The sequence below is a fragment of the Lithobates pipiens genome, unplaced genomic scaffold (assembly GCF_037356315.1).
Source record: "Lithobates pipiens isolate NorthernLeopardFrog02 unplaced genomic scaffold, aLitPip1_a1.2 Scaffold_8, whole genome shotgun sequence".
Lineage (NCBI taxonomy): Eukaryota > Metazoa > Chordata > Amphibia > Anura > Ranidae > Lithobates > Lithobates pipiens.
In genome coordinates, this window is record NW_027507903.1 from 646,029,407 (window position 1) to 646,049,873 (window position 20,467).

At 45.5% G+C, this 20,467-nt stretch overlaps 1 protein-coding gene across 2 annotated transcripts in view; it reads left to right on the plus strand.

Annotated features, from left to right (window-relative positions):
- The window catches only part of LOC143961665 (neuroligin-2-like), a 367,521-nt gene that overhangs the window by 49,396 nt on the left and 297,658 nt on the right, over positions 1-20,467 (plus strand). For both annotated transcript variants that reach the window (XM_077470985.1, XM_077470986.1), the window contains exon 2: positions 15,873-16,814. In XM_077470985.1, the coding sequence (XP_077327111.1) occupies positions 16,397-16,814 (418 nt within the window). In that variant the 5' untranslated portion in view covers positions 15,873-16,396. The remainder of the gene's footprint in view (positions 1-15,872; positions 16,815-20,467) is intronic.

A 20,467-nucleotide genomic window follows, 5' to 3' on the forward strand; every position in this document is an offset into this window, starting at 1 on the left:
CCCCTCTCCCCTTTTACGTCATAGTGCTTCATTCATGTCAAATCCTCCGCCCCTTTTACATCATAGTCCTTCCTTCATGTAAATTCCCTCCATCCTTTACATTACAGCCCGCCTCCCCTTTTACATCGTAGTCCTTCCTTCATGTAAGTTTCCTCCACCCTTCACACCTCCTTCACGTAAATTTCCCCCACCCTTTACATTACAGCCCCCCTCCCCTTTTACATCATAGTCCTTCCTTCATTTCAAATCCCCCCCTTTTTACATCATAGTCTTTCCTTCATGTCAAATCCCCCCCCCCCTTTTACATCATAGTCCTTCCTTCATGTAAAATTCCGTCCCCCTTACATATTTTTACATCCTTCCTTCATGCCAAATCCCCCGCCCTTTTGCATCATAGTCCCTCCTTCATGTAAATTCCCCCCACCCCTTACATTACAGCCACCCTCCTCTTTTATATCATAGTCCCTACTTCATGTCAAATTCCTCCACCCTTTACATTACAGTTCTCCCCTTTACAGAATTGTTATCAGCCCCCTTCACATCACACCCCCCTTCCAAGCAGTGTCTTCAGCTTCCCCCCCCCCCCCCCACCTTCACGTTACACCATCCTCCTTTACAGTAGAGTCCCCAGACCCTCTTCACATAACTTACCACCCATCACATCAGTGTACCCAGCCCCACTTCACATCACCCCCCCCCCACCCCCTCCTTTCACAGCAGTGTCCTCAGCCCTGATTCACATAACCTACCCCCCCCCCCTTTACAACAGGCTTCTCAGTTCCCTTTCACATGCCCCCCTTCATAGCAGTGTCCACAGCCAGGGCCATCTTTAAGGCAGGGCAAAAGGGGCAGCTGCCCTGGGCCCTGTCATTGTTGTGGGGCCCAAAACAGCTGCCTCATACTTGCCAACTATCCCAGTGTAAATTCCCTTGTCCTTTGAAGTTTTAATCCTGTACTGTGTCCTGATATCTCAGTGTGAAGTGATGGCACTAATGCTGCCCAGCTCTGCCTTATTGTTGTGTACAGATGACTCACCTGTAGACCCTGTGTTTACACGTAAATAACCGACATTCATATGTAAATATTGGCAGCATTACTAAGTAAATAGATGCGGCTGGCAGCATTGATATGTAAATAAAGGCGGCATTCATATGTGTATCATGCTTCCCTGCAGTGAGGAGATGATGTGCTGTAACCTCTAGAAACCAATCGGTGAGCAGTATTACTTAAAAGTAATCTCTAGCAACCAATTAACAAGCAGAAATCATTTGCTGTAACCTCTAGCAACTAGTCAGTGAGCTGTAATGTGTGCTGTAACCTCTAGCAACCAGTCGTTAAGCAGTAATGATATGCTGTAACCACTGGCAACCAATCACAATTGCTGCCTGACCTGATACAGTAAACTGATTTTAAGTCTAGCTGCTATTTATTGTATGTCTCTGAGCAGGTGAAGAGCAAAACTGCATGGGGGGGGGGGGGGAAGAATTTTTTTGCCCAGGGTCCAATCAATATTAAAGATGGCCCTGTCCACAGCCCCCACATATATACGTATATGCATGTACTGTGTATATGCCTACTAATTACTAAAGCACAACCCACCTGTGACCCAAAAGATGCCAAATGCTTGGTTCTGTCTTTCCCCCAGATCAGCCTTTCTCAACCTTTCAACAGAGAGGAACCCTTGGAATTAACTTTTTGTCCCAGTGAACCCCTGCTAAAAATATCTGTATCTACAACTAGATATATTAGTGTGATGGTCATTGGGAAGAATGTTCCTTACACCAGGGCCATTTTTAAGGCAGGGCAAAAGGGGCAGCTGTCCTGGGCCCTGTCATTGTTGTGGGGCCCAAATTGGCTGCCCCATACTTGCCAACTATCCTGGTTTAAATTCCCTCGTCCCCTGAGGTTTTAGTCCTGTGCTGTGTCCCAATATCTCAGTGTGAAGTGCTGCAATTAATGCTGCCCAGCTCTGCCTTATTGTTGTGCAAAGAGGACTCACCTGCAGACCCTGCATTTACATGTAAATTACCGGCATTCGTATGTAAATAGTGGCAGCATTCATATGTAAATAGGGGATATCATGCCCCCCTGAGGTCATATCCACAGTAATCTTTAGCAACCAATCAACAAGCAGAAATCCTGTGCTGTAACCTCTAGCAACTAATCAGTGAGCGGTAATGTGTGGTGTAACCTCTAGCAACCAGTCAGTGAGCGGTAATGATACACTGTAACCTCTGGCAACCAATTGCTATAGCTGCCTCTGATTCAGTAAACAGATTTTGAGTCTAGCTGCTAGCTGGGGCCCCAAGAAAAGTTTTGCCCATGGTCCAATGAATATTAAAGGCGGCCCTGCCTTACACTTGTGGTCATTGGGAAGAATTACCCCCCTTACCGAAAAGGTAAAAAGATCAATGGTGTTAGTAGGAACTTATCTGAGAGGCAGAAATTTTTCATTGCTCGAGGAACCCCTGGCAACCTCTGGAGGAACCCTAGGGTTCCATGGAACCCTGGTTGAGAAACCCTGATGTGTATAGTTTTTTTTTTTTTTTCTTTTTTTTTTACTATCGGTGCCCCATGGTGGAGATTGCCCTTTACTTCCTGTTCTGTAGACACGACGAGAAGTAGGGGAAAATCTCACTCACGCATATCATTGTAAGATATCTCCTCCAGTTCTGGTGGCAACTCAAAATTTTGATTCTTCCCTCACTTTCAGTCCTAGTGACATAGGCCATTAGGACAAATTAAGAAAGTGTATCTCATTACTAATGGGAACACAGACAGAAAATAAAAACCTGACAGGACTTCCAACCACTCGCCACTCCATAACTAAAATAAAAATGTTTCGCTTTTCAATACACTTTATATCGGTGGTGTTAAAAGAACGATATAAAGTTTCCGGGAACTTTGCTGAAGTTTAGAAGTGGAAAAAAAATGATTTTGTGGAATCTCTTGGGATTGTTTTAGTGGAAGGGATGAGAGACAATTGTTTCTAGTCTACAAAAAAAAACTGCATGGGACAACCCAGCCATTGTAACACGTAGTATTTGTTCTATTGTATCGGTCCTTTGTCTTTTTAGGTCCTAGAAGTTAGAGGCATTGTTAGAGCTCCTCTGTGTTTTCTCTTTGTCTTTTCCTTGAATGTTTTGTTGGCTTTCCAAGGGAGAACATGTTCAGAACTTGACTTTTCTTTTTTCTTTCAGGTTCTAAGAACCTTTAAAAAAAAAAACACTTAGAACTCGATATTGCTTTTAAATAATTTAGATAATTTTGTTTCCTTTCCGACCCTGCCCTCACCACAATTATCACCAATTATTGCCATTTTAAAGCCCATTACCTTCTATAATCGTCTGTCACACAAGTATCTTAGCCAGCATCTCATTTTCTCTGCAACAAATGATATTATCTCCCATAAAACCCGTATCTGTGATCCTTGGAGACTCCACCCCCCGTATCATCTCCATTTACAATCCACCATTTAATTTCTTGACCATGAAGGGCCCCCCTGACCTCCTGGCCGGGGTCCTTCCCGCCTGGTCACGACCTTTGCAACCTTGGTAGTTGGGCCACTGGGCTCCGACCTTGGCCACACTGGTAGTTCCGCCACTGGTGTCAGTAGTTTATTATTTAACTTTTTTATTATTTTTAACTTTTTTATTTTATTTTCTATTACCATTTTTTAGGAGCTTCATTGGGAGGAGGGTTTGGTGAGATATCAGGGGTCTAAATAGACCTCTAATGTTCCACCTAAATAGACCTCTGATGTTCCACTGCATAGAATGAATGAATAGGAATAACTCTGTACAGAGGCTTCCTATTCATTCATAAACCGAAGCATAGTAAACACTGTTTACTTTGCTTCAAGTGAAACCTCACTAATCCAATCAACATTGATTATTTTTAATCCTCCTGCTGCTAGCATTAGTAAATAGATAGGAAAGTATATCATATTTACTTTTTTTTCTACATTTCTTCAATTACTTCTTGGTTTCTTGCCTAGGCAAATGATTTCACACATCCCAGGAGTCTTCAAGGGGGGGGGGGGGGGGGTTTTCTCAGCTAAGCACCCTCTCTTCCATGCATGCTTGAGCTAAGAGCAGATGGATTCCAGGAAGTAATTAATTAATTAATCATCTGCCCTTACTCAAGATGGCCACAGTCAGAAATGCAAGGGAGGTGTTTTCAGTTATGAATGGACAGAGTCAGTGATCGGTACCGATCATTGACTCTGTCCATTTAGAAAAGGATGGGGCAGGGCCAGTAAATGACATATTTTCTGGCCCCTTCCCCGTTCTCCATCCTGACACATCCCCTGCAGCAGCACGCAGAAAAGGGAGAAGCCAGCAGAGCTGTGGAGGGGACAAGGGGGGTTTTCTCAGCTAAGCACACTCTCTTGCATGCATGCTTGAGCTAAGAGCAGATGGATTCCAGGAAGTAAATGCTACATTAATCATCTGCCCTTACTCAAGATGGCCACGGTCAGAAATGCAAGGGAGGTGTTTTCAGTTATGAATGGACAGAGTCAGTGATCGGTACCGATCATTGACTCTGTCCATTTAGAAAAGGATGGGGCAGGGCCAGTAAATTGCATATTTTCTGGCCCCTTCCCTGTTCTCCATCCTGACACATCCCCTGCAGCAGCACGCACAAAAGGGGAGAAGCCAGCAGAGCTGTGGAAGGGACAAGGGGGGACCAGGGAAGCACACAGGGGCCTGAGGGCATCAGAAAGAAGAATACATTGGATAGGAGGGGTGTCGATATAGGGGAACCTGTTTCCTCCATTTTCCTCCTGCAGCCGCTTAATGCCTGGGGGAGGTACAGCATGAGAAACAGGCTTTCAGCGGCTGCAGGAGGAAAATGGAGGAGATTGGTTCCTCTATAAATACGACCCCCACTCCTATCTTGGTGTACAGGGTAGCTGCACGGGCCCACTGGAGCATGGGACTGGGTCGCAATTGAGACCCCCTGCAGCCCCTGTAGTTACTCCCCACACATAGTTCAATACCATCAACTATTTCCTTCCTGTTGTCTGCTTGTTTCCATCATCCGCCATCATCAACCGACTTCTCTCCGTCTGCTATGTCATGAACTAGGTGATAATAAAACCCAACTCCAGAGCAAATTTTGTATTTTGTTTTGGATAGAGTAGGCGCAGTGATAGCGAACCTTGGCACCCCAGATGTTTTGGAACTACATTTCCCATGATGCTCGTGCACTCTGCAGTCTAGATGAGCATCATGGGAAATGTAGTTCCAAAACATCTGGGGTGCCAAGGTTCTCCATCACTGGAGTAGGGTGTCAGGTGAAATTGTATTGCCGTCTGTGTCCCCGATGGAGAGTTTCCCCTCTCCAGATGCAGACAAAAAATAATAATTTGTAGAGTGGGGAATGGTTACAATGCGTCATTAGCTTGAATTAATATGAGCAGACATCTGTGAAGGTCCTCATTTATCCAGGTCATGGTAGATCTAATAGTAGTTAGTCACATTTAAGTGGACTTGTTCTGTAATGATAAAGACATTTTGTAGCTTACTACAAGTCACTTATTCAGTTCTAATGGGTGTCAGGAAAATAGAATTTACTGTATATACACAACCTTTGGTATTGGGGAGATTATACTCATGTGGCATGTGCTTTCCCAATGAGTTGCGCCTGTCCAAACTGTATTTTAGGGCATGGCAACCCGCTTTTATAAAATAAACTGGAAAGTTTACATCAGTTGCTCACGCAGGAGACATCTGGTTCCCTTGTTGGCTGCACCATCATACCTCCCAACTGTCCCTAATTTCGAGGGACTGTCCCTGATTTGGAGCAATGTCCCTCTGTCCCTCATTCCTCCTCATTTGTCCCTGATTTTGGTCAGATCTATATAGATTTATATAAAATGCACTTTTTATCTATCAAAAAGTGTTTTCCAGAGCTAAACCTTTCATCTGATTTCTAAATTCCTGCATTTGTAAATTCCAAAGGCCAATATGAAGGAATAGCAATGGTAAAAAAGCTCTTGTGGGTTTAACCAATTTTGTTTTTTTGTACAATTCTCCTTTAAGGTGGGCGTGGCAAGGGGTGTGTCCTATGCCTGCCTACTTTTGCTGATAGGTGTCCCTCGTTCCCATCTCTAATGCCGCGTACACACGATCGGAATTTTGGTCGCAAAAAGCTCTGATGGTTTTCCCGACGGAATTCTGACGGGATTTCGGTCAAGCTGTCTTGCCTACACACGGCCACACCAAATCCCGAACCACCAAGAACGCGGTGACATACAACTCGTACGTCGGGATGAGAAAAAGGAAGTTCAAGCCAATAGCTTCCATCTCGTAGTTGAATCTGAGCATGGGTGAGTTTTTGCGAATAAGAATTGCATACACACGATCGGAATTTCCGATAGAAGGTTTTTCCGTCGGAAAAATTGAATCAAATTTTTGCTGGTGGGAGTTCGGCCAGCTAAATTCCGATGGAGCATACACACGGTCGCATTTTCCGATGAAAAGCTCTCATCGGTCTTTTGCTGGCCGAAATTCCATTTGTGTGTACGCGGCATTAAAGTTGGGAGGTATGAGCACCAATGGTCTTCTTACCAGTTCCTCTGACTGTGTTCTCCAGTTCTGGTGGTTCACCAGGCTCTCTTAGCTTTTAGTTGCAGCACCCTGCAGCACAGCCCACCTCTGGCCTCTGGATAGGGGTTCTGCTGACACCCCAATAGGAGCACATCTGACTCCTGGAATGAGACCTCTTGTTTCCTTATGCTGGCTAGGGCACCTCTGACCTCTGGGTGATACCTGCTGTCTGTTGAAACTGTGCTGGTGCTCCTCTGACCCCTAAGTGAGACCTGCTGTCTCTTTGCTGGGCCTCCTCTGACCCCTAGGTGAGACCTGCTGTTTCCTGACTCTTGACTGGGGCTCCTCTGACCCCTAGGTGAGACCTGCTGTCTCTTGGCTGGGGCTCCTCTGACCCCTATGTGAGACCTGCTGTCTCCTGGCTGGGGCTCCTCTAAACCCCTAAGTGAGACCTGCTGTCTCTTTGCTGGGGCTCCTCTGACCCCTAGGTGAGACCTGCTGTCTCCTGACTCTTGACTGGGGCTCCTCGGACCCCTAGGTGAGACCTGCTGTCTCCTGGCTAGGGCTCCTCTGACCCCTAGGTGAGACCTGCTGTCTACTGTCTGGGGCTCCTCTGACCCCTAGGTGAAACCTGCTGTCTCTTGGCTGGGGCTCCTCTGACCCCTAGGTGAGACCTGCTGTCTCCTGGCTGGGGCTCCTCTGACCCCTATGTGAGACCTGCTGTCTCCTGGCTTGGGCTCCTCTAAACCCCTAAGTGAGACCTGATGTCTCTTTGCTGGGGCTCCTCTGACCCCTAGGTGAGACCTGCTGTCTCCTGACTCTTGACTGGGGCTCCTCGGACCCCTAGGTGAGACTTGCTGTCTCCTGGCTGGGGCTCCCCTGACCCCTAGGTGAGACCTACTGTCTCCTGGCTGGGGCTCCTCGGACCCCTAGGTGAGACCTGCTGTCTCCTGGCTGGGGCTCCCCTGACCCCTAGGTGAGACCTACTGTCTCCTGGCTGGGGCTCCTCTCACCCCTAGGTGAGACCTGCTGTCTCCTGGCTGGGGCTCCTCTAAACCCCTAAGTGAGACCTGCTGTCTCCTGGCTGGGGCTCCTCTAAACCCCTAAGTGAGACCTGCTGTCTCTTTGCTGGGGCTCCTCTGACCCCTAGGTGAGACCTGCTGTCTCCTGACTCTTGACTGGGGATCCTCTGACCCCTAAATGAGACCTGCTGTCTCCTGGCTGGAGCTCCTCTGACCCTCGGGTGAAACCTTCTCTCACCCAAACTAGGATCTGTCACTAAACTGGGAGCTCTGAGCTATCATCAGGCTTGAGTATATAATGACCCAGCACACCTGTTTACTCACACAGACTGAAGGTACCTGGTAAAATCCAGACACAGGACTGAAGGTTCCGTCCCACCCAATATCCTTTGGAACCTTCCAGTTTTAGACCCTGATCCGGGATTACAGAATCAAGGAAAAAACAAAAATACAGATGTCTGCGCTCAGAAACAATAGTCCGGAACTTCGCATTAACAGCTTAAGGCGAGTCATGTGTCATATTCTCCTCCATTTTCACAGTGACAGGGTCTCACTCTGTCAAAACAGGCATGCACTGCGGCCTCCCTAATCCAATCACCACAGAAAGGCATGGGAGGCATGAAAGTGGTGGCACCCCCCTGTTCTGGTGACATCATCCCATCCTTGGTGTCAGGAAGGCTTCATAGGTGTTAATCCTTCAATTCACGTGGCTGAAGGTGTGAATTGTTGTCAAAATGTCAAAGTAGAGATGGTAAAATAGCATTATACTGTATGTGGAGGATAGATGATGTTGAAGGCCCTGTAGCTGGCCTCTTTGATGCCTCTTGGAAACCAGTTGTCCTCTTTGCCCAAAATGTGCACCTCACTGTCATCAAAAAGCTGGCGAGTCGTGACCTGGAAAATTTGGTTTAAGAGTTTGCTTTGTTTCCCCAGTGTAGACGTCTTTGCATTCCTCTGTGCATTGCACTCCATATACCATCTTCTCTCCATCCCACATCTCCTCTTTCATCTCTCTAACCTTCTCTCCATCCTGCATCAACTCTCTCTTCTTATTAACCTCTCCATTCCACATCTCCTGTCTTCTAACCTTCTGTCCATCTCACATCTCCTCTATCATCTTATTAACCTTCTCTCCATCCTGCATCTCCTCTCATCTCACTAACCTTCCCTCCTTCCAATATATCTTCTTTTGTCTCACTAACCTTCTCTCCATCCTTCATCTTCTCTCTCATCTCTCTAACCTTCTCTCTATCCTACATCTCCTCTCTCATCACACTAACCCTCTCTCTGTCCCATATCGTCTCCTTCCCTTCTCTTCTCTCTATCCTACATCTCCTCTCTCATCACACTAACCCTCTCTCTGTCCCTTATCGTCTCCTTCCCTTCTCTTCTCTCTATCCTACGTCTCCTCTCTCATCACACTAACCCTCTCTCTGTCCCATATCGTCTCCTTCCCTTCTCTTCTCTCTGTCTATTATTTAATTTCTTCCTCCTTCGCTCCATCCTTAAACTCCTCTCTCTTCTCCATGCCTTATTTCCTTTTTTCATGAGCATCTTCTTTTCATACATTTTTTTCCATTACTCTTGTATATTTTCTCTGCTTTCAGCACCACCCCTCTCTTTTCAGTAGGCATCTCCCCAACCTTTCACCTTTTTTTTGCCATACCACCAATTCGCACTCTGATCATTCCATATCTCTTTTGTGTATGAGCTCCTCATCCCTTCTCCTTTCTCCTCTCCATAATGCACTCCATGTTCTGGCTCACCTTCTCTCATCCATATTTCTTTTCATTTACTTGGTCGGCTCCACTCTAACATGTCTATCTCTTCTTCATTTCATTTAACACTCAGCTCATATGTAATTTATTCTTTCACTTCCTAGACTTCACTTCCCAGTCACGGAAACCCATTCTGCCGCATCTAATCTTCCCTTATTAACGAACTCTTCCATCCAGTCTCTATGGACTGTAACCAGTCCTCCACCATGACAAAGCATGGTGAGATCAGGAAACAAGATACTTAAACATACGTAAAAAAGCCATATAGAGTACATTCTCGAGTTTAGGCTAAGCCCATCGATTATGTCTTCAGCTGCCCAAACTGTAAATGTTAGTCCGTTAAACTCTTCAGATTTTTTATAAACTGCCTTCGTAATTTATGATACTTACCAATCTAATGCCGTGTGCACACGACTGGACTTTTCGAGGGACTAGGTCCGACGGTCTTTCCGACTTACTTTCGGTGGATTTCTGACGGACTTTCCGAATGAACGGACTTGGCCACACACAATCACACCAAAGTCCGATGGATTCGTACGTGATGACATACGACCGGACTAGAATAAGGAAGTTCATAGCCAGTAGCCAATAGCTGCCCTAGCGTCGGTTTTTGTTCGTTGGACTAGCATACACACGAACGGATTTCTCGGTCCGGGGGAGTTCCGGTGGAAAAATTTAAAACATGTTCTATTTCTAAAGTCCGCCGGATTTTTCGCAAGCAAAGGTCCGATGGAGCCCACACAAGATCGAATTGTCTGACAGACTCGTTCCATTGGACCTTTGCTGTCAAAAAGTCCGGTCGTGTGTACGCGGCATTAGACTTAGCTCTCTGAACCACAAATTAAACAAAACCTTCACTACAAGAGAACGGCTTTTGAGTTATTTCATGTACGGAACAAGAGCACGTTCCAGAGTCCAGATCTTTGGAGACTTTATGGCCTTTGGTACATGCCACTGTCCTGTATTTTAAATCTTTGAAGAGCAGTTTAGTCGTAGTTTGGGGTTTGTTGATAGAATCGGGCCATTGTCAGAACCCATTGGGAGCAACAAAAACCTAACACCTATAGGGCTTTTTACAAGATTACCACGTCTTCCCTTTTGCTATTGACACATATACCTTGGAAAGGATTGTGGTTATTCCGAATTAACCAGTGGCCTACCAGGATTAAATCAGTAGCTTTGTAATGCATATGGGTTAGTAATTGAAGCTGAAGTTCTACTTTGCATTTCTCTTGTTCTTCCCCCCTCATCCACATGCTAATGATTTTTTTTTTTTTTTTTACAAAAACCTTTCAGTTTCTTTACATACTCTATATCATTCCTGGGTTTCTACGCCTCTCTAGGCAATGCAGGCAGATCATGTCTGGTGGGAGGGGTCAGGGTGTACATCGCTTCCCGAAGACCTCAAGCACTCTCAAGAGCCCTCAATCCTGATGTACGCAGTGGGCTCGGGCTGGCATTTTTATTTTCATTTGGAGGAGCTGTGCAAATATCACAATGCCTTGATGGCTAGGTGCCAGTCTGGAGGAGTGGGTATTCCCAGGCAGGCTGCCCTAGGTAACACCTACATTCTGGGCCCCCATGAGTGAAAGAAAAGTGAACCAATTAATTAAAGGGGCAGCCAGGAACAGTCAAGCTGGAGAGGAAAGATCTAGATCAGTGGTCTCCACACTGTGGTCCGCGGGCCGAATTCAGACTCTTGCTTGCCTTTATCTGGCTCTCTGGGCACCATTCCTCATAACGACACCAGTATTGGAGCATTATTCCTCCCAAAGACACCAACAATGGGGTTCTATTCCTCCCAATGACACCAATGATGGGGCACTATTCCTCTTATTGATACCAATGACGGGGCACTATTCCTCCCAATAATGCCAGCAATGGGGCACTATTCCTCCCATCAATACCAATGATGGGGCACTATTCCTCCCAACAACACCAACAATAGGGCACTATTCCTCCCAACAACACCAACAATGGGGCACTATTCCTCCCATTGATACCAACGATGGGGCACTATTCCTCCCAATGATGCCAACAATGTGGCACTATTTCTCCCATTGATACCAACAATGGGGCACTATACATACTAATGACGCCAGCAATGGAGCACTATTTCATACCATTGATACCAATGAAGGGGCACTATTTCATACCATTGATACCAATGATGGGGCACTATTTCTCCAATACCAATGACAGGGCACTATTCCCGCTCCTACTGAGCAGAGGTGCTATGTCTTTATAAAAAAAAAAATCCAACTGATCAACTAGTTGGAGGCATTGTTTACTCCCACCATTCATCACACCAACACCAGTAATGGTGCATTATTCCTCCAACTCACACCAACAATGGGGTACTATTCCTCTCAATGACACCAACAATGGGGCACTATTCCTCCCATTGATACCAGTGATGGGGCACTATTCCTCCCATTGATACCAATGATGGGGCACTATTCCTCCCAATGACACCATCAATGGGACACTATTCCTCTCATTGATACCAACAATGAGATACTATTCCTCCCACTGATACCAACAATGGAGCACTATTCCTCCCAATGACACCATCAATGGGGCACTATTCCTCCCATTGATACCAGCGATGGGGCACTATTCCTCCCAATGACGCCATCAATGGGGCACTATACCTCCCAATGACACCAACAATGGGGCACTATTTCTCCCATTAATACCAACGATGGGGCACTATTCCTCCAATACCAATGACAGGGCACTATTCTCGCTCCTATGGTGCAGAGGGGCTTTGTCTTTTTTTTTAAAAAGACCACCTAGTCAGAGGCTTTGTTTACTCTCACTGATGCTGGGGCATTTTTTACTCCTGGGGACTACAGTCCAGCCCCCTAATGTCTAAAGGACAATAAACTGGCCCTGTGTTGAGAGAGTTTGGAGACCCCTGAGCTAGGCAATTCTGGAAGTCTTCCAGCCAGGAAATGGGGCGTCCCTGACTCGTTGCAGCTTCTAGTGCACATTGTTAAAAACTCACAGTGTGCCATCAATTCAGACAAAGCCCTTTCAGTCCAGCAGAGTAGTCTGTACAACTGTGCAAGACTGAAGGGGCGGCTGGAGGTCAGATTTAAAGAAGGATCATTGTGTATATGTAGTGCTACCCCCCCCCCCCCCCCCCATAGGATCCACTGGTTAGGATAGGTCCCCTGATCTTTGCCTCAATCTCTTTAAGAACTTCAGCCCCTCTGACACACTAGGTTGAGTGTATAAAGCATGCAATATCACGGAAAATTGCTGAAATTAATACTTAGTACCTAGGAATAGTACTATATTGAAGAAAGCAAGCACTTAACCAGTTAGTAAAGGCAGACTTAACTTCTTCAGATCCGCGCTACAGCCGGAAAACATTTTCTTGGGCCCCCTCCTCCATGCAATTTCACTCTCCAGATGCTTTGAGACATACAATAAATTGCAGCTAGACTCAAAATCAGTTTACTGAATCAGATCAGGCAGCGATTGTGATTGGTTGCCAGAGGTTACAGTGTATCATTACCACTCACTGATTGGCTGCTAGAGGTTACAGCACACATTATGGCTCACTGTTATTTTTTATAGGTTACAGCACATGACTTCTGCTTGTTGATTGGTTGCTAGAGATTACTGTACATCAATAACGCTCACTGATTGAATGCTAGAGGTTACTGAACATGTATACCACTCACTAATTCGTTTTTAGAGGTTACTGCACATTACTATTGCTCACTGATTGGTTGCAAGAGGCAAGAGGTTAAAGCACAGCATTACTGCTCACTGATTGGTTACCATGGCACCATGTTATTTTGAAGAAGGGTTCCACCTCCAATTTGCTTACTGTTGCAGAACATGATGTTAGGCTTAATGACCACAATTGTAGGCAGGACTTTCAAGCATGTTCCTTTACCTCCCCACTGGGCAGAATTCAGCAGAAGTGATGGTGGATGTGACCTCAGGGAGACATGATATACATATCAATGCCGCGGTCCATGACTATTTACATATTATTGCCACCACTATTTACATATCAATGCAGGTTATTTACATGTAAACACAGGGTCTGCAGGTGAGCCATCTGTACATGGCAATAGGGCAGAGTTGGGCAGTGGCAACAGAAGTTTACACTGATATATCGGGACACAGCACGGGACTCAAACTTCAAAGGATAAGGGAATTTAAACTGGGATAGTTGGCAAGTATGAGGCAGCTACTTTGGGCCCCACAACAATGATGGGGCCCATTTTGTCCTGCCTTAAAAACGGTCCTGACAGCGCAGACCTGCTTTGCCGGGAGGGCATCTATTGATGTCCTCCTGTGCCCGAGCAGCCTGTGTGCCTCTTGCAGGGTGCACGTGGTGCGCTCTGTGATTAGCGTGCCTATGAGACTTTGCTGATCACAGATCGGAGTAAGGGGTCAGTCAATGACAGCTGATCGTGTGATGTAAACAGAGCTGGTAATCATCTATTTTTTCTCCTCGCGCTGACAACGTGAGGAGAAAAAAAAAAGCCGACATCAGTCCCTCTCATGGAGAGCTGCAGGCAGCTCCTCAGTGCCCACCTGTACCACCTACCAGTGCCCACCAGCGCCACCCATCAGTGCCCACAGTGCCACCTATCAGTGTCCACAATGCCACCTATCAGTGCCCACAATCAATGCGTCATTAACAGTGCTGCACATCAATGTCACCTACCAGTGCCCATCAGTGCCACCTATCAGTGCCATCCATCAGTGGCACCTATCTGTGACCATCAGTGCCACCCATCAGGGGCCATCAGAGCCACCTTATCTGTGCCCATTAGTACCGCCTTATCTGTCCCCATCAGTGCCACCTTATCTGTGCCTATCAGTGCCCATCGGTGCAGCCTATTAGTGCCCACCAGTGCAGCCTATCAGTGCCTACCAGTGACGCCTCATCAGCGCATATCAATGAAGAAAAAAAATTACCTGTTTGCAAAATGTTATAACAAACTATGAAGCATGACATTTATTTTTTTTTCAAAATTTTCCATCTTTTTTTGTTTGTTTAGCAAAAAATAAAAATCCCAGCTGTCATTAAATACCACCAAAAGAAAGCTCTATTTGTGTGAAAAAAATGATAAAAATGTCATTTGGGTACAGTGTAGCATGACTGCACAATTGCCGTTCAAAGAGCGACAGCGCCAAAAGCTGAAAAACTGGAAAAAAATTGTTCTGGGCAGGAGGGGGGTTTAAGTGGCCAGTAAGCAAGAGGTTAATACTGTCATATGATATGGTTTGGTAACACAGTAAGTATAGAAATGGATCAGCAATGGTTATAGCACAATTTAGCATAAAGGGTGATTAGTAATAAGGACTAGGCATAAGATGACACTTGGAGTCCAGATCAGCATAAACAGTAACAAGGTCACCTAAAGTGCAGCAGTGAGCAGTGATAACACTTGATTTACTGAACACAGGAACTATACTGCCAATGTGCATTGATAGTGACTTGCTAGGCCTAGATTGACTGGATGTGCACTGCCCATACAAATTAAGAAAATAGAAGAAGGGAACTTGCAGAATGGTTTTTACAGGAGGGGTAGTCCTTTATGTTGTTCTCTGGCTGGCTATCGTTGGGGCCCTTTAAGAAACATTGGTACACTTAACAACAGTTGTAGTAAACCAGCATGCAGTATAGGTGCAATAACGATGCAGTAAATATGTAGTAAAGATGTAGTAAAAGTGTGGTATAGGTGTGATAAAGGTGCAGTATACTTATTGTCCTGCCTTTGGTAACTCCGTCCCTGCTAGCATTGTGAACAATAGGCAGTGCCCTCTCACCAGTCCTTGTGTTGCGGCTGTGAGCTCTCGCTGTAGAAAGGTATGGCCCCCTTTGTCTGTCCAGAGAGGAAAAACCTAGCTGAACAGTCTCAAAAAAAGCAGTTCCACTCATTCTCCTTGCCCCAGTGTCTCTTGAGAAATATAGTGCAAAGGGTCCATAAGCGCTATTATATGGCTGCCCTCTCAATCTACAATGGTCCTGGTCTGGAGGTCTTTTTGATCATTTTAACCACACAATTTCGGGATGGTTGGACTACAGTAAGCCTGAAACATTCAGGAATTTTTAAGCACCCAACATTTTAATATATGTGTTTAAATAAATGGATGAACAGATAACCTGGCTCTTTCCTCTCCCTACCCACCTACCATAATTTTTCTCCTTCATTGCCTACAAAGCGGTCTCCCTTCCTAGTTTCCTCTTGTTCCCGCTTGCTCTAGCCCCCTCAATCTCTCTCACATTCACTAATTATAAGTTTGTTACTATAATTGTTGGATTTCAAACTATAAACAGAAGGAACAGTTTAATTAAATAAATGATCCCGCTCATTATAATCGGGGGAAGCGGACTGCAGAGGAGGAGGAGGATTGGGCAGCTAGGTAGCGAGGTGCTGAAAGAGACTCATATTTATTGCCTTCTTAAAATAGACGTTGCCTGCTTAATTTCCTGTTTCTGTTTTCACCCTTCGCTTTTCTTTGTCTTGTCTCCCTCTCAGGATTTCAATGTCTGTCTCGTGGAGGCCCTGCCGTAGCTCAGCACCCTATGTACGGGTCCGCGATGGAACGTAATAGAATGGTGTCTTCTGCACAACCTCTGTCTGTCGGTCTCGTAGCCGCCTCTTCTCCGATGTTCCTCACACCCTCTTCTTTTGTCTTGGCCTAAGTCTTTTCCTGCCTCCTATGACTTGGTACCAACACCACTCTCCAAAAATGTACCCCCTATGTTTAACTTTGCCTCAAAAATACATCACGCTCTCGTTGTAGAGGATTATTGTCCATTTGTTACCCAAATTTTTTTCATTTTTCTTCTAAATTTTATTGCATTTTTATAATACTCCAGCCAACCCCCCCCCCCCCCCTCCCAATCATTTCAAAATGAATGTTTTTGCATAAAATTTTGTGTTCCACCTTTTGACACCAACACTTTTATTTTGAAACCTTTTTGGGAAGTTTCAACTCCTCCTTTTCGGCACCCAGGAAGTCTTAAGAGGTTCCAGGAGACCAATTTTTTTTTCCTCTCATGGCGCCGGATCTTCGAGCCCCCTTCATGCTCTGGCTTCTGGCCGCTTGCCCTGTGTCGGGGCAAAAGGGAGATGAGAAATATCCTGTGGTCAACACAAACTATGGGAAATTGCGTGGCGTGAAGAAAGACTTGAACAATGAGATCCTGGGCCCTGTTGTGCAGTACCTGGGGGTGCCTTTCGCCACCCCGCCCATTGGAGAGCGCAGGTTTCAGCCGCCTGAGGCACCGGCATCTTGGACGGAAGTACGGAACGCCACCACCTTTGCTCCCGTTTGCCCACAAAACTTGCACGGAATGTTACCTGGAATTATGCTGCCTTTATGGTTCACCGAGAATATGGATGTGGTGGCCGGATACGTACAAAACCAGAGCGAGGATTGCCTGTACCTGAACATCTACGTCCCCTTGGAAGATGGTGAGACTGCGTGTTTTTGTGATGTGCGCACTGCTTGTGAACCTGTTGCAATGGGTTGTAGAAGAACTGAGTATCTACACACAGATAGTAAGCTCTCATACATGTTCCAAAGATAGGTACCATACTACAACTACCATTGCATTGGCACCTATAAGGATGACTCCATACAGTAAGATAATGATAATATTGCACAGTGTTATATTAATCACATATATAATTATAATACTCAAAATAGACTGGTAATGATCATAAAACACTTAATATTAACACTGACTGCTTAGTGATATTGAGTATTAATAGGCACACTGTACCAAATGCCAGCACTGCAGTTACATTACCAGCCAGATAAACTTACTGGTAGACGTTGCACTATAATAGGCCCTGTGAAGTATAGCGCTATAATCAGTAAGCAGTGATGAGATCCGTTCCGGTTGGATGGATTTGACATTATAATGCCAGACATAATAATGATTCAGAGCTGGGAATATCGCTGATCGAGCTGACAGGCGATGACTTTCTCTGCCATATAGTTAATAAGGACATCAGTTGACACTTTGAAGACTCGGATTGTGTATAGAAACCCTTGAGTGCACGATACCTCAACCCGTGACTCCTGACTGTTGCACCCTGTAAGGTGGTGATGACGTTACGGCCTTGGTGTCCATCTCTCCTCCAGCATTGAGTATCATATACCCTATGTGTGACACTTATGGGTCTGACCACTGTGGACCGAAGAGTCATTTAGTGTTCCACCTACCATTACCTCCATGTTCACCATCCTCATCATATCCCCACTTTCTGGCCTTCACATCATAGTAAGTTGGATCAAAGCCCGATGTCCCCAGTTTTGAACGTTGTTCGGTTACCATTGACCCAAAAGAAAGTCAAATACAGCTACCAATAGCTGTAGATACCCTATTGGTGTCTCCTGGGTCAATGAACCCACCCAAAGCTGGATCATCAAAAAGGCAACTGGATGTCCAGAGGGTCCAGCCACAACAGGGGGGATAGTGCAATTGGTCAAAGTTGTGTGCCTGCCAAGTAGAATGTACTGTAGGTATTTGTGTCCTGATGGGGCCAATACAATGCTGTCCAAGTACAATCCTTATCAATGTCAGTCAAAATGATAGGTGGGGGGGGCAAAGCTGCTACCTTGCCTAGGGTTCCATTCTGCTGTCTGACTACACTGGTAAACTTTTCTACTACACAGAGGTAAAAGACATTCCCGTTAGGAAACCTATTCACTTAACAATGATTGTCCATTGGCAACTGCCAGCCCGTAGCCAAGTTGATGCCAGTGTGAGAGTGAGGTAAAAGTTGTGAAAAATGAACAGAATCCAGAAGATAGTATGTGGTCACAACTCATATAACAGCAGCAATCACAAGTTGAGTACAGAAGCCCTACAAGTAACCTTATTAAGTATTGCCATAGTACAATTGGTAGATTGTCTCTTGAGCAAAATCCTAGTACACCAAGCAAATGTTATCTTCAGTGCTATCCCAGTACACTGAGTATATTCTTGCCAATACAATGAGTACATTTTTCCCTTAGGCTCTGTCCCAGGACAATGAGTAGATTTTCTCTTAGGCCGCGTACACACGGGCGGACTGTATGGCCTACTTAGTCCGTCGAAACACATTTCAGCGGACAGTCCGCTCGTGTGTGGGCTTCAGCGGACTTTTTCAGCGTGCAGTCTGGCGTACTAAGTATTTCGGAATTTCCGTAATTCTGTCCGTCATACTTTGGTTTCAGCGGACAATCCGCTCGTGAGTAGGCTAGTTCGACGGACTAAGAATGGCGCATGCTCAGAAAGGATTTACACGGCGGAAGGTTGCATTGCTGTGTATTGGACTTCCTATTTCTAGTCCCGTCGTACGTGCTGTACACGTCATCGCGCAAGCTTTCGACGGACTGTTTGTGCATCCGTGTGTGGTCAAGGCCGTTCATTCGAAAGTATGACTGACTGTCAGTCGGATTGTATGACGGACTAAGTAGGCCATACAGTCCGCCCGTGTGTACGCGGCCTTAGGCATTGTCCCAGTACAATGAGTAGATTTTCTCTTAGTCACTGTCCCAGTACACTAAGTAGATTTTCTCTTAGGCACTGTCCCAGTACGCTGAGTAGATTTTCTCTTCGGCGCTGTCCAAGTACAATGTGTAGATTTTCCCTATAGGCACTGTCCCAGTACATTGAGTAAATTTTCTCTTAGGCTCTGTCCCAGTAGAATGAGTAGATTTTCCCCATAGGCACTGTCCCAGTACATTGAATACATTTTCTCTTAGGTGCTATCCCAGTACAATGAGTAGATTTTCCTCATAGGCACTGTCCCAGTACATTGAGTACATTTTCTCTTCGGTGCTGTCCCAGTACAATGAGTCAATTTTACCCTTAAGCGCTGTCCCAATGCATTGAGTCTATTTTCTCTTAGGCTCTGTCCCAGTACAATGAGTAGATTTTCCCCATAGGCACTGTCCCAGTACATTGAGTACATTTTCTCTTAGGCGCTATCCCAGTACAATGAGTCGATTTTCCTCATAGGCACTGTCCCAGTACATTGAGTACATTTTCTCTTCGGTGCTGTCCCAGTACAATGAGTCAATTTTTCCCTTAAGCACTGTCCCAATGCATTAAGTCAATTTTCTCTTAAGCGATGTCCCAGTACACTGAGTAGATTTTCTCTTCGGTGCTGTCCCAGTACATTGAGTAGATTTTCCCCTTAGGCACTGTCCTAGTACACTGAGTAGATTTTCCCCTTAGGCTCTGTCCCAGTACAATAAGTAGATTTTCTCTTAAGCACTGTCCCAGTACACTGCATAGATTTTCCCTTAGACGCTGTCCCAGTACATTGAGTCGATTTTCTCTTAAGTACTGTCCCAGTACACTGCATAGATTTTCCCTTAGGCGCTGTCCCAGTACATTGAGTAGATTTTCCCTTAGGTGTTGTCCTAGTACAATGAGTCAATTTTTCCCTTAGGCGCTGTCCCAGTACCATAAGTAGATTCTCCCTTAGGCACTGTCCCAGTACAATAAGTAGATTTTCTCTTAAGCACTGTCCCAGTACACTGAGTAGATTTTCCCTTAGGCGCTGTCCCAGTACATTGAGTAGATGTTTCTCTTCGGTACTGTCCCAGTACAATGAGTAGATTTTACCCATGGGCACTGTCCCAGTACATTGAGTAAATTTTCTCTTAGGCGCTATCCCAGTACAATGAGTAGATTTTCCTCATAGGCACTGTCCCAGTACATTGAGTACATTTTCTCTTCGGTGCTGTCCCAGTACAATGAGTCAATTTTCCCCTTAAGTGCTGTCCCAATGCATTGAGTCAATTTTCTCTTAGGTGCTGTCCCAGTACATTGAGTAGATTTTCCCCTTAGGCACTGTCCTAGTACACTGAGTAGATTTTCCCCTTAGGCTCTGTCCCAGTACAATGAGTCAATTTTTCCCTTAGGCACTGTCCCAGTACAATAAGTAGATTTTCTCTTAAGCACTGTCCCAGTACACTGCATAGATTTTCCCTTAGGCGCTGTCCCAGTACATTGAGTAGATTTTCCCTTAGGTGCTGTCCTAGTACAATGAGTCAATTTTTCCCTTAGGTGCTGTCCCAGTACCATAAGTAGATTTTTTTTTAAGCACTGTCCCAGTACACTGAG